Here is a 25,839-nt window from a genome sequence, read left to right as displayed (position 1 = left end):
AGCCTCTGTGCCAGATGACTGGAGGATAGCTAATGTAATGGCAATTTTAAAAAAGGGCTCCAGAGGCAATCCTGGAAATTACAGGCTGGTAAGCCTAACTTCTCTACCAGGAAATTAGGTTGAAACTATAGTAAAGAACAGAATTATCAGACACATAGGTGAACACTATATGTTGGAGAGAGTCAACATGGTTTTTGTAAAGGGAAATCATGCCTCACCAATCTATTAGAATTCTTTCAGGGTGTAAACAAGCATGTGGACAAGAAGAAAAGGAGTACTTGTGGCACCTTAGAGACTAACCAATTTATTTGAGCATAAGCTTTCGTGAGCTACAGCTCACTTCATCGGATGCATACTGTGGAAAGTGTAGAAGATCTTTTTATACACACAAAGCATGAAAAAATACCTCCCCCCACCCCACTCTCCTGCTGGTAATAGCTTATCTAAAGTGACCACTCTCCTTACAATGTGTATGATAATCAAGTTGCGCCATTTCCAGCACAAATCCAGGTTTTCTCACCCCCCCGCAACACATACACACACAAACCCACTCTCCTGCTGGTAATAGCTTATCTAAAGTGACCACTCTCCTTACAATGTGCATGATAATCAAGGTGGGCCATTTCTAGCACAAATCCAGGGTTTAACAAGAACGTCCGAGGACCGGGGGGCGGGGGGGGGGAGGTAGGAAAAAACAAGGGGAAATAGGTTACCTTGCATAAAGACTTAGCCACTCCCAGTCTCTATTCAAGTCTAAGTTAATTGTATCCAATTTGCAAATGAATTCCAATTCAACAGTTTCTCGCTGGAGTCTGGATTTGAAGTTTTTTTGTTGTAATATTGCAACTTTCGTGTCTTTAATCGCGTGACCAGAGAGATTGAAGTGTTCTCCGACTGGTTTATGAATGTTATAATTCTTGATATCTGATTTGTGTCCATTTATTCTTTTACGTAGAGACTGTCCAGTTTGACCAGTGTACATGGCAGAGGCGCATTGCTGGCACATGATGGCATATATCACATTGGTGGATGTGCAGGTGAACGAGCCTCTGATAGTGTGGCTGATGTTATTAGGCCCTGTGATGGTGTCCCCTGAATAGATATGTGGGCACAGTTGGCAACGGGCTTTGTTGCAAGGATAGGTTCCTGGGTTAGTGGTTCTGTTGTGTGGTATGTGGTTGCTGGTGAGTATTTGCTTCAGGTTGGGGGGCTGTCTGTAGGCAAGGACTGGCCTGTCTCCCAAGATTTGTGAGGGTGTTTGGTCATCCTTCAGGATAGGTTGTAGATCCTTAATAATGCGTTGGAGGGGTTTTAGTTGGGGGCTGAAGGTGACGGCTAGTGGCGTTCTGTTATTTTCTTTGTTAGGCCTGTCCTGTAGTAGGTGACTTCTGGGAACTCATCTGGCTCTATCAATCTGTTTCTTCACTTCCGCAGGTGGGTATTGTAGTTGTAAGAATACTTGATAGAGATCTTGTAGGTGTTTGTCTCTGTCTGAGGGGTTGGAGCAAATGCGGTTGTATAGCAGAGCTTGGCTGTAGACAATGGATCATGTGGTGTGGTCAGGGTGAAGGCTGGAGGCATGTGGGTAGGAATAGTGGAAAAGGGTGATCCAATGGATTTAGTGTACTTGGACTTTCAGAAAGCCTTTGACAAGTTCCCTCACCAAAGGCTCTTAAGCAAACTAAGCAGTCATGCAATAAGAGGAAAGGTCCTCTAATGGATCAGTAACTGGTTAAAATATAAGAACCAAAGGGTAGGAATAAATTGCCAGTTTTCACGGTGGAGAGAGGTAAATAGCGGGGACTCCCATGGATCTGTACTGGGACCAGAGCTGTTCAACATATTCACAAATGATCTAGGAAAAAGGGTAAACAGTGAGGTGACAAAGTGTGCAGACAATACAACATTACTCAAGATAGTTAAGTCCAAAGCAAACTGTGAAGAGTTACAAAGGGATCTCACAAAACGGGCTGACTGGGCAACAAAATGGCGGAAGAAATTAAATGTTGATAAATGCAAAGTAATGCACATTGGAAAACATAATCCCAACTATATACATACAAAATGATGGGGTCTAAATTAGCTGTTACCACTCAAGAAAGATATCTTGAAGTCATCATGGATAGTTCTGTGAAAACATCTGCTCAATGTGCAACAGCAGTCAAAAAACCCACCATAATATTAGGAACCATTAGGAAAGGGATAGATAATAAGGCAGAAAATATTATAATGCCACTATATAAATCCATGGTACCCCCAACCTTGAATACAGTGTGCAGGTCTGGTTGTCCCACCTAAAAAAAGATATATTAGAAATGGAAAAGCTACAGAGAAGGGCAAAAAAAATTATTAGGAGGGTGGAACAGCTTCCATACAAAGAGAGATTAAAAAGATTTGGACTGTTCAGTTTAGAAAAGAGATTACTAAGGAGGGATATGATAGAGATCTATAAAATCATGACTGGTGTGGAGAAAGTGAATAAGGAAGTGTTACCATCCTCTTCATATAACACAAGAATCAAGGGTCACCCAATGAAATTAATTGGCAGTAGGTTTAAAACAAACATAAGGAAATATTTGTTCATACAACTCTCAGTCAATGTGTGGAACTTGCTGTCATGGGGTGTTGTGAAGGCCAAAAGTATAACAGGATTCAAAAAAGAATTAGATAAGCTAATGGAAGACAGGTAGATCAATGACTATTAGCCAAGATGGTCAGGGATGCAGCCCCATGCTCTGGGTGTCGCTAAACATCTGACTGCCTGAAGCTGGCACTGGACAACAGGGGATCTCTCACTTGATAATTGCCCTGTTTTGTTCTTTCCCTCTGAAGCATCTGGCACTGGCCATTGTCCACAGACATTATACTGGGCTAGATGGCCAGTATGGCCATTCTTATTTTTTTGTGATCATGGTTTTGTCCTCCAGTTGTATATTGAGTCTCACTCTCCCTGATCTATGGAAAGTTACTCTGGTGTGACTTTCCTGTTTAGACAAGGCCAAGCTCTCATTCTTTCTCCCCTCTGTATGTGCATTCCTCTTCTATCTCATTCCTTTCTCTGTTCCCCGTCCCTCTATGTCGAACCCTACATCCCTCTCCCATCTCTCTTCCTCTCGCCTGCCGCGACACAGCTTACCTCAGAACTGAAAAATCCCTGGAAAGCACAGCCATTGTCTGGTTAATTTCACAAGCCGTTTTCTGCACATCCCTGAAGCCTTTATTATTTATACAAATGAGCCTCCCATTTCGAAGAGCAAGAGACTCCAGGGGCCCCACACACACACATGGTCACTTCCAGTCTTTCCTGCTCTCTCAGCCTGAAACATGATCAGAGGTAACAAGCAGATGCAGAGACAATTATGATGTGTAAACCTAACCCCAGGCAACCCCCTAACTCGAACCCCACCTGATCATGGACCTTCATCCTAAACCCAACTGACACTCCAGCCCCTGCCTACAACCTAACTTAACTCCCTCCCCCCACCACATCCTAACCCCAGCTGCTGCCCTAATGTCCCCTGATGCTTACCAATACCTAAATCCGTAACCATAATACCCCAACTCTAGCCGTCACCCCAGCTCACACTTAACTCTCAGCCAACCCCAACCCACAGCCTAACGCTAACCTACTCCTGAGCCAAGCTCATGCCTTGATCTCATTCTAACCCTCACCTGAAGCCTAACCCTAAGCCTCACCCTGATTCCTTCCAGTCCACATCCTAACTGCAACCAGTGTCCTAACCCTCACCCCAAATGCGAACACAATCCTAATCTTACCCTAACTCTGACCTCAATCCCACCCCAACCAATACCCTAACCTGCAGCCAATCCCACACATCATCTAACCCTCACATTCCCTGAAGCCCACCTCCAACTCCCTCCCACCACCAACCCATTAACCCTTGCCCCAGCCAACATCCTAACCCTTAACTATACCAGAAATCTAACCAACACTTTCACTGAAACCCAACCCTAATCACCCTGATCCTTCCCCAGTGCTTCCCTATACCCTAAAGCCAACCAACAGCTTCATCTGCACCCTAACCCTCACCTACACCCAGGCCCTCCCATAATGCTTCCCTAAACCCAAGCAACAGCTTCATCTGCACCCTAACATTCACCTATAATCCAACCCTAAGCACAATGTCACTTCTACCCTATCCCCAGTGATTGTCCCATCCTATTCAGTTTTCCTCCCTGCTCTCAACCCAACCCTCCTGTGACCCCATCCCTAACCACATTCACTCTCATTCCCCCTCAATCCCACTTCTAACCCCAAACCTATTCTTAATGCCAGCACCAGCCCCAAGCATAATGCCATCCCTCCCACTAGCCCTAGGCCTATCCCTTTCCCCTTTGGCATAGACCTGCAGCTTGGCCCCAGGACATCTGGAGGGGTACATCTACACTGCAATTGAAACCTGTGCTTGTGCCGTGCCAGCTGACTTGGGCTTGCAGGGCTCAGGCTAAGGGGCAGTTTAAGGTGTAGACTTTCAGGCTTGGGCTGGAGCCGGGCATCTAGAACCCTGCAAGACGGGAGGGTCCCAGAGCTCGTACTGCAGCCTGAACCAGAACATCTGCACTGCAAATAAACAGCCCCTTAGCCTGATCCAAAGTTAGCATGGGCCAGCTGCAGGTGTCTAATTGCACTGTAGACATACCCTAGAAGTGATTTGGGTGGGAGCTGTGACCCCCAGTGCAGGAGCTTCTCCCCATCCGCTCTTTCTATCTCTTCTGTTTTACTGCCTTGGCTCTTTCTCTTTCTCTCCCGTTCCCTCTCTCTCCATCCCCCTCACCAGCTCTGTCTCCTTCCATCTCACTGTATTTGTATTTGGGTTGGAAGGCAGCAGCTCTCACCGTGCAAGGCAAGTTCTAGAAATCTGACCCTGCAGTGGGCGCAGGGTCTTGTCCCAGCCCTGTCTGTGCAGCCCTCCTTCATGCAGCGAGCAGGAAAATGTGTCAAAATGGGCCATAAAGTTCTGTGCTGGGGCTCACGCCACCGTGGACTGGGCCAAAGCAAACACAGGAGGGAGGGGGAGTTACACATTAGCACTTCCCTCCCAGCAACCCCGCCCCACACCAGTGAACAGCTCCCCCACACACACTTGCACAGGCAGGGTACACACATACACAACCCGCTGGTGCGCTCCCAGGCCTACACACACCCAGAGGAGCTCTCCCCCTCACCTAGGGGGAGCAGTCCTTGCATAAAGCACCTTAACCTGCCAGCACGAGAGAAGACCCCAGCCAACCAATGTGGATTTGCTCACTCCCGGCCGAATGTGCTTAGTGTAGAGGGAGCTTTACTTTCCTCGCAGCTTCCAGTGCAAGATCCTGCCTCCCACATTTGGGAGCAGGGTCCCACAGGGGGAGCAGTGTGAGGGGCAGAGTGAGGGGTCTCTTTGGGGCAGGGTCCCACAGGGCGGGAGCAGTGTGAAGGTGTCCCATTACAGAGTAGGCACAGCCAGATGGACTGGTGCTAGCAGGGGGAGTCCCTTCCCAGATGCCCACGTCATTGGAGCTTGACTAGTAGTTTGTTTCTTAATCTCTTTGCATCTTTGACTGTGAAATCTGACATGAAAGGGCATCACATAGCTTCCATCTGTAATAACCGTCCCGGTACTTCCACCAGCAGGGCAGCCAAATACTCCCAGCTGCTGGGGTACAGAAGAATTGCAGTAGCAGGGGGCTGCAAGTCAGGATTATGGGGCATCTATTGAGCTATGTGGGGGGTAGCCTAGAGCTGGTATGGCTGTTGGCCTGTGGGTCAGGATTGAGGGGCATTGGCAGAGCTGTTGGGGTGGGCGTGTGGAATAGTCTAGGTCCGGGATAGCTGAGGAGCTGTGAAGCAGGCTTTAGAGGCATTAGTGGAGCAGGGGGTGGGGGGAGAATCCGGGCCTGGAATAGTTGGGTGGCTGTGAGTCATAATTAAGGGGCATCAGCAGAGCTGTGGGGGAGGGGAGCAAAGGCAGGCTGTGAGTCAGGGTTGAGGGGCATCAGCATTGTCGCCCCCACCACGGGAGATATGACAGGGAGATTCCTGGAGCTGTGATGGGAAGTGGAGTCTGGGGAAGGCAGCTCCCTCGGCTGCTGAGCGAGGTGCCAGTTGGACGGGAAACGTCTTGGAAACGAGACGTGACCTTTATAAAATAACAGGCTAATTGGTTTGTCTTTCATAACCTGCCCCTGACGTCAGGGGAGATGACGGGATCCCAGGCTGCGGTTTCCTGCAGGCCTCTGCAAAGGTCATTGCGGGCCACTCCCGGGCCCTCCCTATATTAGGGTCTCCCCCCTTTGCCCAGAACAGCTCCCAGCTCCTTCCCAAGTTGGGGTCTCCCCTCTCAACCCCTGGGGACAGCACACAACTCCCTTCCAAGTAGGGGTCCCCCCTCACCTCTGGGTCCCCCCTCACCTTCCTGAGTCTCAGTGCCCCCCTTGACTTCAGGACATCTCCTAGTCCCTCCCCAAGTCGGGGTCGCCTCTCATCCTTGGGATAGCTCTCAGCCCGTCACTGATTTGGGGTCTCCCCCTCACACCCTGGTAAACCTCCCAAGCCCTCCCCAAGTCAGGATTCCCCCTCATTCCTTGGCAGGGCTCTCTGGCCATCCCTGAATAAGGGATCCCCCCTAGCAGTCTGGTATAGCTCCCAGACCTGCCTCGAGTTGGAATCTGCCCACTTACTTCTCAGTATTCCTCCTGGGTTCTCTCCATGTTGGGGTTCCCTCTTACCTCCCAATACAACTCACAGCCCTTCCCCCCAAGTCAGGGTCTCTCCTTGTGCCTCAGCATGACTCCTCCCTCCCAAGTTGGGCTCCCACATTATTCCCAATATGACTCAGACCCCTCTCTGAGCTGGGGTCAGTATGACTTCTGGCTGGGGTCAGTATGACTTCTGGCCCCTGGCTATCCAGTACCACTTCTTACCCCTGCTAGCATTGGTATTCTAGCTGACAGGTCCTGACATGGTGTCCACATTCCTTACCACGGGACTTTTCCTTGCTTCCTGTCCATCTCAGACTCCCGTGGGCATTCCGTGTGTCATCCCAGCCCATCACGCTCTGCTGGGACTCATCTCAACCTGGCCTGGATGCCTCTCCATGAAGGGAGTAGCAGGGGGCTGAGGCCAGGGCTGGGATGCATAGAATTCGCCTGACCCTACTGACACCTATCTGCCCTGCCAAGGCCCTCCACCATCCCCACAACCTGCCTCAGAGAGATGCCACCTCCCCACACACTGCTCCCCTCATGGGAACCCCCACCCTGCCCCAGAGCCCCCCACCTCCCCATACATTATTCCCCCTGTGGGACCCAGAGAGATCCCCTTCCCCCACACTGCTCCCCCCATGAGCCTCCCCACTATGCCCCAGAGAGACCCTCCCTCCCTGCACACTATAGGATCAGGTTCAAGGGCATTACAGTAGATTCTCCCCCCGACCCCCCCGTCACATTGGTGAGGTCTGTTTAGTCTGTGGCTCCCTAATCACCTCGAGCTGAGCTGCTCTCTCTGTACCTCTGTAAATACCTGTCGGGATCAATCCATCCATGGGCCCAGCCTGGCACTGATCTCCCCTGTCCATCACGACCTCTACCATCCACATCCTGCACACCCAGCCCTACCCTGAACTGACATGCAGAGAGCAGGTGCCAAAGGGGGCTCTGCCTCTGAATCTCCAGCCAGTATTCCCCAGGGCCTCCCCTTTCTGGAGCTGGCCAGTGTCACCCTCCTTACCCACCAGTGACGCCCTGTAGTGTGGGAATCCCCCAGCCCCAGTGTGCATCCCCCTCAGAGATTCCCCTCTGTACAGCTCTCAGCCCCATCCCCCTACTTTAGAACAGGACTTGAGGCCACCACCTACACTGGCTGGTCACAGGGAGCAGAGAGCCTCCCTCTGCTCAGATCTTGTTTCTTTTGTCTGACTATGGCCTAAGACGGCAGCTCCATAAACAAGGCTGTTTTCCCCCACCTTGACCCCAAGAGCATCCTGCACAGGGCCTTTTGTCTTTTAATGAAAGTTAAAATTGTTTATAGGAAAAGAGAGGGCTGTGTCAGGGTTGAGGAGAGCCAGCAGAGCTGGGAGTGGGGAGCCCAGGACTAGGACAGCAGGGGGCTGCATGTCAGGGTTGAGATGCACTGGCAGAGCTAGGGGTGGGGGGAACCCAGGGCTGGGGTAGTCGGGGGTGGTGTGCTAGGACTGACACGTCTGCAGAGCCTTGCAAGGTGCTAATGAAAGAACCTGGAGCCTTCCTCATCACAGACGAGGAATGCAGGGATGTTGAGATTAAGAGGGTAAGAAAGTCTGCCGTAGCGTTAATAGTAGGTGACTTGAAGTACCCAAATATAACCCACCCAGGTGTCCCGTCGGAACTGGCCTTGGAGAAATGCTTTCTCAAGACCATATAAAGGATTGTTTCTGTGTCTCTCGTTCTGGAGCAGCTGGGAGGAGAGGCTGCTCTGGGCTGAGTTCTGAGTAACCCAGCTGGGTCAGGTCAGGGAGTCGCTGGTTCACAGCGACTGCACTGCTGTGTAATTGAGTCTGATGTGCTGGCAGGAATAGTGCTGCCTGCAATGGCCTGGTGAAAGCAAGTGGCCAGGAGGGGAACAGAACAAACTGCCGATGTTTGCAAGAAGCAGCCCGAAGGGGAGCAGGAGGAAACGAATCCTTGGAAGCAGCACGGAGGCTGCTGAGGGCTCCACTGCTAGAGTCACTGCCCGGAAGGAGAAGCACGAGCAACCACAGCAGCAGCCAGTGGGCAGGTACGAGAACACAGCAAGGCCCAACCCACATCCTTAGGGATCAGGAGATCCAGGGGAGGGCAGTGGGGCCTGAGGGGTCATTTCCAGAGGCCATTTCCTACCCTTGCATCACTACAGAGTGATGACTCTATTAAACAATGCAGTTAGCCTATGGAACTGGATGTCAGCGAGGCCGAGAGCTCAGACCAAAGGATCGGATATCTCTGGGGTCATAAGAGCTTCTGCTGCTGTGTTAGGCGGGGTGAATCTGTTTAAGGGGCCCAAGCCCACCTGCAAACCACTAAGGATTTGTCTAGATCAGGGGAAAAGGGTCATGGTTAGGTCAGGACTAGTGAGCTACTTCCAGCTAACTCTGCTCCACTTCCTTTATAAATCTAGACATAATCAAACCTAAATTTCTCCTTGGGCAGGTTCTTTGAGGGCCTCTGTGCTTCCCATTTGTGGGGCCGAGTGCCCTTGATGTCCAGCTTTGGAACCGCCCAGAAAAGCCGTGTCTACAGGAGGGTGCATGCGATATCTCGTGTGAGAGTGATGTCATCTACTCTGTGTAAAGGCATGTACCCTTTTCTGTGGTGGCAGCGAAGGACTGAGGCAATGAGCTAAAGGAATTCGGGCTAGAGGCTCTCTAACCCTAGCTTGATCTTTCCTCGTAAACAGCTAGCTTTTAGTGTAGTATAAGTGATTCCAGTGGTGATAGCCCTTCCCTTGTCCCTCACTGGGGCTATGTCGGGCCCCACAACAACTTCAAGAGACGTGCCTCTTGTCCAGCAATTATATCGGAGACAAACACCCACATCTTGTGCCTCCTATGCCATGGTGAAACCCACTGGGTAACTTCATATACAGTCTGTCATGCCTTCACTCCCCATGACAGACAGCAGAGATATTGGAGGCTCCTCTGGCTTTTCAGTGCCTGCAGCCTGATACCTTTGATGGACCCCTTGGAGTATTGAGACCAGCCTCTGTGCTGCGCTCTTCTGACATGGTAACCCAATACACACATGCCACTTCAGCTTCAGCACTGCCTTGAATCATAGGCTCAAGATGGGAATCTCCTCAGCCCGCTGTGTGATGCGGATCCCTCACTCAGTGTCACTGGGGGCAGTTCACTCTAAAGTGACAAACTTGGCACTGCCTACTAAGGCCTCAGTAGCCTTGGCACTAATACAGAAGGCGCCAGCCTCAACACCTACTCTGCACTGGGCACCATTACCCTTGTTCTCGACCCCGTCCTATCACCTGACACAAACTAACAGCAAACTCACCCCAAGGGTCACATAGTTGCTCCTTTGTCACTTGGAGAGGTCATGATATCTCAGACACCAAAGCAAGAACAACCACAGGAATGGTTCTCAGGAGGTACTCCTTGCTTAGGTACAGTGGCCTAACACCCGCATCCCCAGGGAAAATCAAAGATCTGCCTTTGAAGGCATGGACCTCTTGAGTGACAGAACTGACGAGGCCCTGGTCTCTTCCAAAGACAGGCTCCCTCACAACACCAAGGGACATGGTCCCACCTCCAAAACATGCTCTGGCCAACAGCCTCAGCAGCACTGAAGCAGGATTCCTCACCATGCATCCTCAGCCCCCAGAATCAGCCCCTAAGCAGCAGCTCTGATGGTGCAGTCAAGAGCTGCATACATCGCATCTCCAGTCCTTTGTCCGTCCTCATTCCCTCTCTTCTGACTTTGTTTCTCCTCCTTCCACCGTGCCTGGTGCATGATTACTTCCACTCTCTGGGTACTAGACATCATCTACAACTGATATTCCACCCAGTTCTGCACCAGGCCACCTCCCCCTCTTCCCTCCCCCTTCAGGCACCTGTCTCACCAGAGAGTCCTGTTGGAAGAGCTGGATTCCCTTCTCAGGAAGTGAGCCATAGACGTCCCACAGATCGTCAAGGGATATTCTGATTTCCAAGGAGAGCAACGATCTGAGACCCAACCTAGACCTCAGAAACCTCAAGAGGTACATAAGGACATTCAAGTTCAGGATTTTCACAGCAAGGGACATCATCCTACCATTACCCCTCAGGGATTGGTATGCGGCTCTTCTCCTCTCTGGCAAGGGGAACATGGAGGAGGACCTGCTCAGCAGGAGCTCTCGGGATCTATGCGAGCAGTCCTTGAAACCAGCAATGGCCAGAGCATTATTTCACAGATGGGATCACCTGGTAGTAGACCGCTTCACATTCCAGCAATACACCAAATGCCAAGAGTACTGCTCAAGAGCACACAGGAACAACATCTCTCTCACACAGTTTCGGCTGGCCTGGAGCCTCCATCTTCTCCACATCTTGGCTCCTCCTCCTCTGATCCCCAGAGTCATAAGGGAGAGCAGATTGGACAGAGCCAGTGTTATATTAAGAGCCTTTTTCTGGCCTCATCAGCACTGCAGATGACCAAGAAGTAACCTTATCTGCTTGCCTCTGTCCTCAGGTCTCCTGAGTCAACTGCAAGGGAGGAGTCTGCATCCCAACCCACAGACACTCTCCTAGCAATGTGAAGGGTAGATGACCTGTTGACCAGTGTGGACTGTTTCGACTCTCGGAGGGCTCAAGCCATTCTCTTACAATCCAGAAAAGGGCTCCGTCCTCAAATGAAAACTATTACCATCTGGCTGCAGGTAAAGGGCTCACTCCATCACGAACTGGGGTCCTTGCAGTCCTAGAGCATCTTCTACCCCCTAATTCCCAGAACTTCACCTCCCTATGGCACAGTATCTACTCATCATTTTTCTGTTAAAAACAAACCATCTTCTCTCCCCGAACAATCTCCATGTTCCTTAAGGGCATGGTAAATGCATTTTCCCCCCATGAGGAGCCCCCACCTTTATGGTCTTCTCCTAACAAAGCTGACAGGCCTTCCTTACAGAGCTCAGGTGCTGAGGCCCACCCCTCTGCCTGTGCTTCAGAACCCAAGCTCCAGCCCGAGCCACAATGTATACACAGCACTTTTTAGCGCTGTAGTGCAAGCCCAAGTCTGTAGACCTGGGCTCTAAGACTTGCTGCCCTGCTTTTTTAAATGCAGTGTAGATGGACCCTCAGTGTTCAATGTGGGTCCCCAGTCTTCTAAAACAGGAAGGTAAAGAGACATAAAGGCAGAGTCAAGACCATGAGGTCCCACTCAGGATAGAGGGCAGTTGAAGGCAATCTACCTACCTTAGCATGTTACTACCTAGGCAGAAGGAGAGAAGGGGTAGGGCACCAAACTAGGCAGCAGGACTCCTGGATTCTCTTCAAGCTCTGCCATTGTGTGACCTGGGGCAAGTCCCTTCCCCTTTGTGTGCCTATGTTCCCCTGTTTGTAAGAGGGGGGCATAAATGATCCTGACTGGCTGACTCATGGGATTTCTAAAGCTACACTCCTTTCTAAAGAGGCCTCTCACATCCTCCATCCCTGCCCCTGGGGCTCTTGCAGTCTGGACGGTGCTGTTGAAAGGCAAAGTGTTGTTAAATGTGGAGTCCGGGGAGCAAGGGAGGGGCCCTGCTCCGGAGACAGCAGGCAGTAGAACAGCTGGAGTTGTTGAGGGCAATAAATCCCTAGGAGCTGATGACCTCACCAAGAGTGACAAGGCTGCACCACTCACAAAACAATGTTGGTGAGGAAGGTGTGCATCACCCCAGACTCCAGGATTGACAGAGCCGGGAATCCTGTTAGCACTACCATGGGAAAGAGAAGAGACCCCTGCTTAGGAGTAGGAGTGGGACACAGCAGCCTGGCTGTTGGGAGTGGGCAGGATAATGGAGCTCTTTCTAGCCTCACTGAGTCCTTGGAAAGGCTTAACAATAAAGCTCCCTCTCTGGATGTTGTGTGGAATCCTGGGGTGCCTCTGAGATGTGTAAAGACAGAGCAGTTATCAGAGCAGGGGCACATCTAGCCTGGTATTCCATCTTTGACAGTGCTCCATATCACCTGCTTCTAAGAGAGCTTCAGGAAACCCCGGGGTGGGGAGTTATGGGATAACATGCCCACCAGTGTAGTCTCTAGCTCCCATCAGCTGGGGGTGGGCTTCGCCCTGCGGCAGAAGGGGTTTGGTCCCTCCCAAAGTTCTTGGCTATTTTGAATCATTGCTGTTCTAATTGGGTGTTCTCATTCTCCCTAGAAATGCACGACCTTTTTATGAATCCTGCTGAGCTCTTAGTTCCAGTAACACCTCACGGCAGGGAGTGCCACAGGCTAAGTGTGCGTGGTATGAAAAGCTGTTCCCTCTGTTCAAAAGTTGTTAAGAGGATCAGGGAATAGGAAGGAAGGGTTTACCACTGGCTGTGAAGAGTAGACTGCCTGAGAGAGTTGGATTTGGTTCTGTGATTTAAGGAGGAAGGCTGGGCTTGTGATTGCACCCATAGGCTGAAACCCATGAGAGGTGGTGGGTTCAATTCCTCACTCTACCAGACTTCCTGTGGGAGCATGGACAAGGCTCTTCACCTCTCAGTTACCAGTAAAGTGAAGACAATGGTCCTTCTTTTGTGTATCTGGTCTTTTAAGACTCAATTCTTCGGGGCAGCGACTGTCACTCGCTATGTGTCTGCGCAGCGCCCAGCACAATGGGGGCCTGATCTTGGTTGGTGCTGCTATCATCATAGTATTACAGATAGAAGCAACATAGAAAGGAGGAGGAGGGTGCAGTAAATGCTGAGGTTTGGCCAGGTCTTAACACAGTGTTTCCCAACGTATTGAGTGTGGGGGTTGAAAAACTAGTTTGGAATCAAGGGGCATCAGCTGAGCTGTGGAGAGGGGAGCCTAGGACTGGGATAACAGAGGGGCTGTAGGTCTGGATTGATGGGCACTGGCACAACTGGAGGAAGCCCAGGACTACAATAACAGGGGGCTGCAGGTCCAGCTTGAGGGGCATCAGCAGATCTGGGGGCGGGGAGAAAGTCAAGGACTGGGATAACAGGGGGCTATGGGCAGATAAACAGGCATCCCAATTGTTCCCGGGGGCGGGGGGCAGCTTTCATTTTAAAAGAGTAAGACTCCAGCTGTTCTGGCTGGGAAGAAAACCTTGTAAATATGAACCAAGTCTAATTGATGCAGCCTGAGTTTGCAGAGAGCCCGAGACAAAGGTTCTGAGGTATGAACTGCCCTACTGGTTTCACTGGGCACTCACATGCCCAAGATGCCACTTCAAGTGTCAACATTGTTAACTCTTTCACTGCTGGTCAGAGCACATCAGAAAGTTGGGGGGAGCATATTTTTCAGGTGTAAGATTATACCGGTAGGCCTTTAACCACAAGGCGGATGCTATTAGTTGCATTTGCCTGAAGGGGGCACCCAGTCTTCTGAGGTTTGGGGAACATGTGTTAACACCAGCCAGTGATTATTTTAATTAGGACATGGGGACAATCTGAGGCATATTCCCTCCAGACCTTCCCTCGAATTCAACTGCTGCAGGGCAGGTGCAGGGGAGGCACTCTGGCAGCCAGAACTCCATGCTGCAAAGAAGTTACCTGTAGGCACTGACAGGCCCTGAGTCAGCTGGGAAAAGAGCCAGGCACCATGATTCCCCATCAGCAATGGGGTCTGTGGGGAGGCACAAAAGTGTCTGGCTGCGATTGGGAGGGAGAGACCAGAATGAGGAAGAGACAGGGCCTGCTCCCCAGCATGAGGATGTGCCAGGAGAGGAGAGAGACAAGCCTGAGCTTGTGTGTGGAGATGTGAGCGAGGGGCTGGGATGGAGCTCTCACCCATGATCAAGGGGCACTCAGTCAAGTGTTCCTAATTGAGCCTCCACCTGTGGGACTCACTGCTGCAGGTTGGTCCTGAGGCAGAGAGCTCACTGCACTCCCACAAGAGGGGGTATAGGCTCATGGGAATAGGGAGAGATTGCAGGGAGGGGAGCTAGGTGAGCTCTGCACTCTCAGGCTTCTGGGCCTGAGCTGATCCCCAGCTGGGGAACAGGAAAGAATTAGGCACCATGGCACAGGATGGTGCAGTAAGGTGCATTGGGTGGTTTGCAACATCCGTATGAAACAGAGGGAGGCAGAATATCAGTCTGGGGACCATTGGTCTGATCCAGCACAGCAGGATGGGAAATGGTACTGGGCTAGAGGGGCCCATTGGTCTGATCCAACCTGGTGTCTGTGGGGAGAGATACCAGCTTAGATGGGCCCTTTGGTCTGACAGGTAGTAGCTGGGCTGGAGGGAGAGAGGGAATATCATGCTGGGTGGGCTGGTTGGTCTGATCTGGGCTTGGTAGGAAAGGGGATACTGAGCTACAAGCCCATTGTCTGATTCAATGTAAGAGGGAATGGGTATGGGGTACTGATCTAGGGGGCTTATTGCTCTGATCCAGCATGGCACAGTGAGGGATGGGGGCTAGACAAGCCCTGGTGCGATCTGGTGCAGCAGCGGGTTGAGGGACAGCAGAGTAGATGTGCCCATTGGTCTCTCACAGTGTATCAGGGGTGGGGCAACGTCAGGCTAGCTGAGCCCTTTGGCCTCTCCTGGTGGTTCCCTGGCTGGTCAGCACCAAGGTAGGAGCGCATGTGCTCCCCACCCCTACACACATGCACAACACTAGGGAAGGTGCTGGTTGCAGCATTTGGGTCTGTGCCTCCCAGGCAGCTAAGCAGACTGGGCTCTTAAAGGGAAAGCGCAGCGACTGCACAGGCCAAGTGACCCAGGTGAAGGAACATGTGACACCTCGCTTTAATGGGCTGCCTGTTTCCTCCCCTGAATTGGGGCCAACTCCACTCTGGGCCCATGTTCCAGCACTCGCTCTGCCCTGCCAAACAAGCAGGGAGGGGCTGCCAGAAGGTTCACTGCAGGGGGCGGGGGGAAGGACGGGGGGAGGAGGGTGATGGGGAACAGGGGAGGGGCCAAGAGGGAGAGGAAACCAGGGAAGGAGGCGGGAGAGGAATGGTTCAGGGAGCAGACGGTGAGGGGAGAGGTGGGCCAGAGAAGAAGGGAGGCTGTGGAAACAGAACCCTCTGGCAGGTGACTCCTTGACCTGGCTCTTGGCCTGGCCCTTGCTGTCTAGCCCCTCCCCACACTGGGTTAGAAACCTGTGGGCTCTGCCAACCCCAGCTCTGGAAAATAGCTCTGCAAGCATGACACACTTTTTCAATTAAGAGTTGGCAGGAGTGCATTCCGGCCCCCAAGCTGCTGGCAGGGTGCAGAGGGGATGAAAGGGAGGTGAGGCAGCGGGGCAGGACGGAAGGGGCCTGCTTGCTGCCTGCCACCCCCAGGCCTCCCTGCCCTCCCCCTTCACTCCCTCCAATTAGTTAAATTCCAGTCACTGTTTTACAACATGTCCAGCATGTTTCTGTTGTTAATGTGTGGGGAGGCTGTGACATCAGAGAGGCCTCAGCCAGTCAGTATGGAGCTTACCATAACTCATTAGCAAGCTGCTAGCCTATTGATTGCTTTGCAGGGGCATTGGGGCAAGGAGAGATCTCATGCTATGGAGTCACTGCCTGATGTCATTTCCGATTCATTTGACTCTATTCCCATCACTCCCTGTTTAAAAGTACAGGGGCAAATTGCATGTCAGCTCTGTCATGAGCCGGGGGTGTATGAGACTGTTGCCATCTGCTGGGCTGAATTGGAACTGTTTAGCTATGTGTCATAGGCACTGTACTTCTCATAGCAAATGGGGATTCTCCATTAGCTCAGTGGCCCACACTTGGGCTTCATCAGTAGGAGGATCCAAGTGCTATACCCACTGATGCTGTGATGTTGAGAGTAGCCATATTGTCCATGGAGTGTGGCTGGTCCTGGCTTAGTTAAAATAACTGAGATGCAGCTGCCTCTGGGAGGATGCAGCAGCTGTTTATACAGGGATCCCTTGTCTGGTGCCAAGATGTAGCCACCTCTGGGTTGGGGCCCAGCAGCTGTATAAACAGGGATTACTCATGCAGTGCTGAGATGCAGCCTCCTCTAGAGTGGGGCTTGGAGCTGTTTATCCGCTGTTTATCAACTGTGATGCTGTCTAGGAGAGGCCATCTCCAGAAGAACTGCAAGAGGTGTAGGGAGGCAGAATGGAATTGCCCAGGTTGGGATTGGTCCAGGGCACGGTGTGAACACCTGAGTAAGGCAAAGTGCTGCAGGATGCTCTTTAATGAAGCGTGCAAGTGGCCAGGGCCTGGGCTTTGTGTCTCATGGGTGATTCATCGCAGGTGAGAATCACCTTCCTGAGCAGGATTCACGCACCAGCACGAGTAATGGGCATGTCCCCTCCATGGCCAAGAGCCAGCAGCCTATGCAGGCATGTCTCCCTTTACAGCTCCTTCCTGCCAAGCCCAGCGGAGCTGCAGTGAGACACTGGAACGCTGCATGGTTCTGGAGACTGAAATCACCATGCTCTCGAACCTCTAAGCCTACAAACCTTGACAGCTCCCTACGCCTTAAAGCCCCAAGAGCTCTAACCACCCTGAATCCCTGACAGCTGCTGAACTCCCGATGGGCCCTGCAGCACCCACCACCCCATGCCTCCAGTGGGCCCTGAGCCCACGTTTAGCTGAGCATCAAACCAAATCACACATTCTGAAGCAGTAAGAGAGGCTTTTACCTCCAGCTCTGAACCCTCTGTTCCCCCCCTTTCCCTTGGGGCTTGGGACCCAGCAGAGATACTCAAACCTGGACTGGGCAGGTGGCGGGGATTGGAGACAGCCAGGCACACCTGAAAAGGCCTTTTAGACCAGCTGGGCCTTGACTCCCTGACACCCACAGCATCTGCCTCTTGCTCCCAGCTCTTCCCTGAGTGCTCTACAGGCTTTATGGCTCATTTGAAACAGGTGTGTGAGACACCCATAAAAATACCTGGCTGAGCAGCTGGGGCTGGAGGCCATTCAGGGTGGCGGGGAGGAGAACATGAGACAAGGTGTGAGAGACATACATCCTGTCTCCCCGGGGTGCTGGGCTGGGGAACTGGCCTGGATGGCTCCAGAGAGTGCACCCCATCTGCCTCTCCTCTACCGCTAGCCAGAGCACGTTCAGACCCAACCTGAACACAGCCCTGGGGCAGAACAATGGGGTGACAGCTCCAGAGACACATTCATGTCACAGCACCTCCTGCTGGAGAGGGTGGGAGTAGGCAGCCATAGGTTCCTCCTCCTCCCCCCCAATGTCACAGCACCCCCTGCTGGGAAGGATGGAGCTGGGCAGAGGAAGCACCACCCTCTCTCTGGTGTCACAGTGCCCCCTGCTGGCGAGGGCAGGTCTGGGCAGTCACAGGCTCCTCCTCTTCCCCAATGTCCCAGCGCCCCCTGCTGGGGCGGGCAGGGCTCAACAGAAGTAGGCTCTGCCCTCGCCTGTGTCAAAGAGCCCCCTGAGCTGGTCATTGTGTTCCCTGCAGGAGATTCTTGGGGGATCTTTGCCTTCCTGTGCGCCGCACTCTGGAACCTGCCCGCGGTCCCCGCCCTGAACAGCACAGACGAGGTGGGCGCTAGCCAGTCCATCCAGAAGACATACGACCTCACCAGGTATCTGGAACACCAGCTGCGCACACTCGCCGGCACCTATGTGAGTACAGGGAGGGCTATGGAGCAGGGCACAGCCCTGTGACCCCATCTCCCCTTTCCTCGCCCATCCCTGCCTGTCCTCAGCTCTCCCGCTCATCTCTCCTGCCCCTTTCTCACTCCCATGCCTCCTGTGCACTCTCTCTCCTCCTCCCACCCCCAACTTAGATGTCTCCCCGGAGGGGTGAGGGAGGGTTGATTCCTTTCTGTCCTCCTTGGGGGGTCTTGGTAAATGACAGGCTCCCAAAAGTGATTCTCCCACCCCAGGGGAGCTGGGGGGTTGTAACTCAATCCCCCCCCCCCCGCAGCATATGAGGGAGCAGGGATGACAAATGGCTGAGGCATGTTCTGTTATAGGATCCGGCTCTGCATCATACTGATGTGGTCTGGGGGCTGAGTCGGAAGACAGCTCTTGGAGTGGAGGAAGGAGCTGCAAATCCTCTGCCTCTCCCTGATTGGGGGTCTCTGTCTCCCATCCCCAGCCCCCTCTCTATTCTTGGCCCAGTTCTCCACACACACAGACCCCCGCCGACATCCCCTTCTGGGGAGCTGGGGCTCCCACTCTCCCTGTCTGCACCCACCTGCCCCACTCTGTCATGCATATCTCTGAGCTCACACCCTCCCCGCTGTGTGGCTCTAGCCCTGGCAGGATGCCCTGCATCATGCCCCCTCCCTGTCCTGGGGCACCGGGGGAGTCTCCCACTGTTTACACTCTGTTGTGCTGTCTCTCCATGGGGTGAGGTGAGGCCCGTGTGTCAGAACTCGCCTGGGAGACGCCCCGGCTGGGCCACGCTCCACCACGCACAGAACAGGCACCCAACCATGGCAACGGGGGACACCGCCCGCATCAGACCCATGGGCCTATCCAGCCTGGTATCCCTCTCCACCCCGCTCTGGCAGACCAGACCCACAAGCCCATCCAATCTGTATCTCCTTCCTCCATGCTGGGCCAAATCAGACCCTTGGGCCCATCAAGCCTTGTATTCCTACCACACTGGATCGGACTAATGGGCCCTTCTAGCCTCATCTCCCTGGCAATGTCCAATGGCAAAACTTCCATGGATATTGTCCACCCTGACCTGTAGATTTCCCTTCCCTCTCTAGAGTTTTGTGCCAATGGGTTATAAGAAACCCTGGGTAACTATAGGCCAGTTACCCTGACACCGATCCCGGGCAAAATCATGGAAAGGCTTAAATGGGATACAACAAAGAATTAAAGGATGGTACCATGATGAATGCCAGGGAGCCATGTTTTGGAAAATAGAACTTGTCAGACAAACCTGATATCCTGTTTTTTGTTGCAATCACAAATTTGATAGATGAAGATAACTGTGCTGCCATAACATACATTGGTATCTGTAAGGCATTTGGCTTATTCCCGCAGGATAATCTGATTAAACAGTACTGTGCAGAATCAGCCTAGCCCATATTAAATGGATTAGAAACTGGCTAACTGATAGAGCTGAAAAATTAATTATAACTGGGGAATCCTCATCCAATAGGGGTGTTTCTGTTGGGGCCCTGCAGGGATCCGCTCTTGGCCCAAAGCCATTCGATATTTTTATCATTGATCGGGAAGAATATACAAAATCACTGGTGATAAAGTTAGCACATAACACCAAAATCGGAAGTGGTAAATTCTGATGGTGACAGGTTAGTTAGACAGATTGATTTGGATTGCTTGGTAAACTGGGCCCGTGTGAACAAGGTGTGTTTTAACAGAGCCAAATGCAAGAACATACATTCTTTGTTCCTAGATGTCGGTCATGCATACTGGAGGAGGGACTGTGTCTTTGAATGAAAAGGACTAGGGGGTCATGGTAGATAACCAAACAAACATGAGTTCCCAGTGCAATGCTATAGCTCACATGATCCTTGGCTGCACAAGCAGGGGAATGTCCAGTGGGAGCAGGGAAGTGGTGTTACCTCTGTGTATGGCATTAGTGAGGCCATTACAGGAACAGCGTGTCTGGTTCTGGTGACCATACCAGAAAAACTGGACGGGGTTCAGGAAAGAGCGACAAGAATGAGGCGAACTCTGGGAAAGTCTGCGGGATGGTATTTATCTACTGGGGTTGTTGAAGAGAAGGTTAAGGGGTGATTGACCCTTGTCAGTAAGTACCTAGATGGGAAGATGATACTGATGGGGGAGGGCTCTTAAACTAGCAAAGGCAGAAGTCAGCAACGCTCAGGCTGGGAACGAGGCGCAGCCCTTTCAGAGGCTCTGTGAATACTACTGGCAAGTTCACAGTAAGTGTCACTCGGCAGCACTTTCATTTTTTATTCCAAATTCTTCACACATTTTTATCAAAAATGTTTGGGTTGGAAAATGTTCGATTCCCCCTCCTCCTTTCATTGTGTTTCCATTTTGACACAGAAAATGCAGGTGAGAGAGGAAAACCTTTAAAAACCCAACCTCAAATGTTCATGGGTGGGGGCGGGGTCGATGAAAAATGGAAAATTTTGAAAAAATGAACATTAGAGGGTGAAAATATCCATATCTGAGATGAAAGGCCATTTTTGGACACTTGATACAATCGTTCAGTAGGTCGCCAGACTCTAAGCAATGTGCCATCCTTTGGGGCAGCTTCCCACAAGGCATAGCAAGCAGGTTCCTCTCCCTGGATTCTTTCTTGTCACAGTGGGGCTCTTTCTAAAGGATCTGCTCTAGTGCAGCAGTTCTGGGCTGGAGACAGGAAACCCCAAGGATGGCTCTCTGGCCTGGGTTATGCAGGAAATCCGACTAGATGATCTCAGTGGCCCCTTCTGGCCTTAAAGTCTAGGGCTGTCTGAGTTCTCCAGTGGTTAATCCAACTCAGCAGCCCCAGTGTAGGACCTGATCCCATGACATCCTTTGTCAGCTGTCTGCACCCTGGAGGTGTCCTTGGCCTTTGCTAGAGCTCCCCTTTCTTCTAGGGTCATGGGGTAGGGTTGGAGGGCACTCAGCAGGGGAAAACCCGGCTTGTGTGTCTGTTTCAGCTCTCTCCTTCTGGTCACATGTGTGAGGCATGCTCCCATGTTCACATGTCAGTGCATGTTAGTGCTCTTCAGTCTCTCTGCTTTCACTCCAGCTCACTCTGTGTCTGCCCCCCCAACAGACCTCTGTGTATGTCTCCCCCTCTTCCCCCTTTGCTCCCGTTCCCTCCCCCATCCTAGGGTGCTCACCTTGTCTCTGCACCCCCACCAACTTCCGCTTAGGCTTGCGCAACGGACGTGGAGAGATGTCTCCATTTGCCTTCGGGCAACACTGAGGAAATTAATTCATCTCCTGAGCTTGTCAGATTGTTCAGGTGCCCATGCCGCCCCACCCGCAGCGGTGACACACCTCCCTTCCACTCCCTGATTCTCCCTGAATGCCTGCTAGGGCTCCCCTGCTGCTGCGGGGGCTGCTCCCCATGCCATCCTGGGGGACGGGGAATCCCTGGGTGTGGGGAGGCAGGGGGATAGCAGTTTGGAGGATAGGTATGGGAATTTGCATGTGTGGAGGCATGTTAGCAAGCATGTGTGAGAGAGTGAGCACATGTGTTGAGGGTGAAAATGGGCATGTGCGTCACTGTGTGTGTGGGGGTGTGCCCGTGTCTGGGGCTGCATGTGTGACAGTATGTGTGTGGGGTGTGCATGTGTGTGTGGTTGTGCATGTCGGTATGTGTTAGTGTGTGTGTGTCAGTGTGTGTGGTGTGTGGGGTGTGCTGTGTGTATGGGGGTGAGTGGGGGCATGCGTGTGTGTCACTGTGCAGATGTGGGGGTGAGAATACACAGGTATGCAGGATGGGTATGTGTGGGATGTATGTGTGTGAGACAGTGGGCATGCATGTTGGAGTGTGTGTCACTGCATGTGTGTATGGAGTGTGGAAGTACCTGAGAGTGAGAATGTGCACTCATGTGAAATGTACATGTGAGAATGAGTATGTGGAGGTCAGCATGTGTCTGCGTGGGGTTGGGGGGTCAGCGTGTGGGGCGAAGAGGGTCAGCATATGTCTGCGTAGGGTGAGGGGGGTCAGCATGTGTCTGCATGCGATGAGAGGGGTCAGCATGTGAGAGGGAGGGTGCTGGGGCTGACTAGTTTCCCCAGCCCGGCATTGTTCTCCATCCTGTGCATAGGCCCAGGCGGTGAACACGCCCCTTGCCCCCCCTTTCACTGTCTGGGGGGGAAAAGGACCCCCCTCTCCAGAGCACTCCGATGGCCTTGGTTCACCTCCACTTCCCCACTCAGCCGCCCGTAAATTACCTCATCCCTGGGGCCGACAGCCGGTTCCTCCTGCCGCTTCCCAGCCCCGTCATTAGGGCCTCACCTGCGAGACAGGGCCCCCCCTTCCCTCCATCATCCCTGGAGGAATTCCTGAGAGCCGCCCGCCGTGCTCTGAAGTGTCCTCGCCCGTGCCAGGGGGCACAGGAAATTCCACAGCTCATGACGGGGCAGAGGCAGTCCTTCCCGGGGGCCACAGTCCCCGAGACTTACTACCCCCAAGGCCCAGCAGTGCTTCCCCCACCTCATGGCATTTTGGTGCCAGTGTTCCCACTCCAGCCCCCATTATCTCCTCCTCTGCCCCCCACAGGGGTTCCCCGACTCCATGCCCCTGCCTTGGTTGGCAATACCCTCTGGCTGTGGGGCTGAGGGGCTCCGGTCCCACAGACTTTTATCCTTCCCCTCCACATCCTCTTTCATGCAGGGACTGGCACTGGGCCCTTTGGTGCATGGGCCAAAGCCTGTTATGCTCATGGCATTCACTCCAGAGCCACAGCCCACTTAGACCCCAGCCTCCTGTCCCCTGCACCTGGCCAGGGACAGGCCCCCTGTTTCTGTCCTCACCAGGGGCACCCGCTTGGCAGCCAGTTATGCCGGGAGAAGAAGCCATGCCCTCCTGGGCTAGAAGCCACCAGCTGAGGGGTTTAGGGAGCCCGTGGACTTGGGAGAGAGGTCAATTCAGACCTACTCACCATGTACTCCCCCAGGCAGCACTCCATCCCGAAGCTGCAGGGCCAGGGCTAAGGGCCACAAATGCCCCCGGTCGCTCCCAGCCTCACCCAGCTACATTATGCCCCATGACTGAGGATCTCCTTCCAGCAATGGACAGGGCTGAGCTGTAGGGCTCTTGAGTATCACTGGCCCCTTCCGGTGCCTCCTCTTTACCCCCATCCTCTCCCAAGAAGGATTTGTTCCTGTGCCTCCTCTGCTGGACATCTCCTTGGGGCCACTTAGGAGGGCCAAGTGGCAGCTGGGCTGTCCCCATGCTGATCCCCTCAGAGTCTCTGGCCGTCCTTGGGTCAGGCCTGACCCCAGCAGGAGTGTCCGAGGGTCGCATTGGGTTCTGTCTGTGTGAATCTAATGACCTCTCTCCCCTCTCTCACCCATTGCAGCTGAATTACCTTGGCCCCCCCTTCAATGAGCCAGACTTCAACCCTCCCCGGATGACAAGGGCCGAGATGGTGCCCAGTGCCACTGTGGACTTTGAGTTGTGGCGCAGCCTGAATGACAATGCCCGGCTGGCAGCCAATTACCGGGCCTACACGCACCTGCTGTGCTACCTGCGTGGCATGGATGGGCAGGTGGCCAAGGCCGAGCTGCGCAAGAACCTGGGCCACTTCTGCACCAGCCTGCAGGGCCTGGTGGTGAGCATTGCCAGCGTCATGTCCTCGCTGGGCTACCCGCTGCCCAGCCCACTGGGCAGCACCGACCCCACCTGGGCCCGGGGGCCGGGTGCCACTAGTTCCCACAACGACTTCCTCAAGAAGATGGATGACTTCTGGCTGCTCAAGGAGCTGCAGACTTGGCTGTGGCGCTCCGCCAAGGACTTCAACCGCCTTAAGAAGAAGGTGCCGCCCGCCGCCCTCATGCTGCGCCTCGAGGCTAGGGGTTTCTGACCCCTGCCCCCCCCCACCCCATCACCACGCTGTGCCTCGAGGTGCGGGGCATCTGTCCCCTCCCACTCCACTCCCACTCCAGTCATCATGCTGTGCCTCAAGATAAGGGGCTGCTGACTTTCACCTCCCCTCAGATCTTCTGAACCTCCAAACCCAGGCCCCACTGTGCCTCCCACCCTTTACCCCTCTCCCTCGCTTCCATGGTTCCCAGCCTCCTTCCAATCTGTGATGCCATGCAGCACGTCCCCATCCTTCTCCTTCCCTCCCCCCGGCCTTTTCCTTATTCTCCAGCAAGGGACCTATTTTCTTTCCAAAACAGGGAAATAACCCTCCTTCCCCCAGTACAGCCCAGAGCAGCAATAAGCCCCACCCCCAGATCTAGACAGCAATAACCCCCTCCCCTTTCACCCAGAGCAACAATAAACCCCACCCCCATGTGCTCTGGGCAGCAGTCAGCACTGTCTATTTACCATGGGCAGTCCTAAGCCTTGTCTGGCTTTGTCTCTTGCTGCGTCATACTCTGTACCTCTGGTTTGATCCAATTCTTCCTCTGCGTCCCCCTCCCCTGCTGCAATCCCCCACCCCTCCTCTCATGCACAGAGACCTGGACTCATCCAGCCTTTCCTCAAGTTCAGAGCCCCTGACACTGGCCTGCAGCCTGGCCTCCATGTCTCTTTGGGTGCTTCCAGCTCTGCCCTCCATGCATCGCTTCCCTTATGGCTGGGGGCAGGAGCTGAGATGGGCAATGCCACCAGCGCCAGCCCTCCGGTCACGCCTGCAAATGGGGCAATCTCACCCCATGACACTGCAGCATCGTGGGGCAAGAGGGACGAGAAATAGGAAGGATCGGGGTGTGAAACAGGAAAGTCTGGGGATCCAAAACAGGAAGGGGGAGGGGGAATGAAACAGAAAAAATTGAGGTCCAAAACAGGAAGGGGCAGATGTTGAACCAGGAAAGGTTGGGGTCCAAAACAGGAAGGGGCGGGATTTGGAAGAGGAAAGGTTGGGGTCCAAAATAGGGGTAGGATTTGAAAGCAGACCTCCAGCGCTTCTCCAGTTGCAATGCTGATGCATCTTTTGGCCCCACCTCCTGACAAAACACCCATGAGGACCAGGAAAGCAGGGGAGCTAAACCAGGAAGGGGTGGGGCAATATCCCTTTGCCATCTCATACCATGACACATGCAGCGTTTCCTTAAAGTTTACATTGTCACAGACGTAGCATTTGGGCAGTTGTGGGGGCTCTTTACCTGGCATAGGCCCTGCTGCCCACCCCCCTGCCCATGCTCCAGATGTGGGATCAGGGTTAAGGGCCTGTGACCCCGCCCTTCTCCACCCCCCACGTTCCCCCACCGGGTTGTGTTTTTCTTGGTTTGTCTATATTAATATTTATTTATTTGGAAATATTATTTATTAGATGGTATTTATTGCAGAATTTTTATTCTTGTATTAACAAATAAAAGGCTTCCTCCATGAGCTTGGCTCACTGGCATCTTGGGTTGGGACTGGCTGAGAGCTCACTGGGCTGCTAGAATTCACTGCATCCCAATCAGCTGCCCCAGATTCTACCACTAACTGTCCGCCACCCTAGATCCCTAACCCAAGTAAATACAACCCCAATCCACCCCCACCCCTATCTGTCCCCCAGGTCCCTGCCCTTGATCCAGATCCCGATCTGCCCCCACCCCGGTGCCATATGCTATGTCACACACGTTCTCCTGGAAGGTTGGCCATCATGAGGCTTTAGGGTAGAGAGGGGGGTTT

The 25,839-nt window shown here is 53.0% G+C and overlaps 1 protein-coding gene across 3 annotated transcripts in view; it reads left to right on the top strand.

The window, feature by feature from the left end:
• Nucleotides 1–25,551, top strand: part of CLCF1 (cardiotrophin like cytokine factor 1) — a 40,809-nt gene extending 15,258 nt beyond the window's left edge. The window contains exons 1-3 of one of the 3 annotated variants that reach the window (XM_043549711.1): nucleotides 17,535–17,577; nucleotides 18,052–18,218; nucleotides 23,573–25,551. In XM_043549711.1, coding sequence (XP_043405646.1) covers nucleotides 17,568–17,577; nucleotides 18,052–18,218; nucleotides 23,573–24,076 — 681 coding nt within the window. In that variant the 5' untranslated portion in view covers nucleotides 17,535–17,567 and the 3' untranslated portion in view covers nucleotides 24,077–25,551. Of the gene's footprint in view, nucleotides 1–17,534; nucleotides 17,915–18,051; nucleotides 18,219–23,572 lie in introns of those variants that run through there. The other 2 variants (XM_043549710.1, XM_027827521.3) reach the window with 2 other exon arrangements.
• Nucleotides 25,552–25,839: the final 288 nt, after the last annotated feature.

Source organism: Chelonia mydas, chromosome 6 (assembly GCF_015237465.2).
Source record: "Chelonia mydas isolate rCheMyd1 chromosome 6, rCheMyd1.pri.v2, whole genome shotgun sequence".
Lineage (NCBI taxonomy): Eukaryota > Metazoa > Chordata > Testudines > Cheloniidae > Chelonia > Chelonia mydas.
Note: the sequence above shows the minus strand (reverse complement) of the source record. Positions and strands in the feature narration are given on the sequence as shown.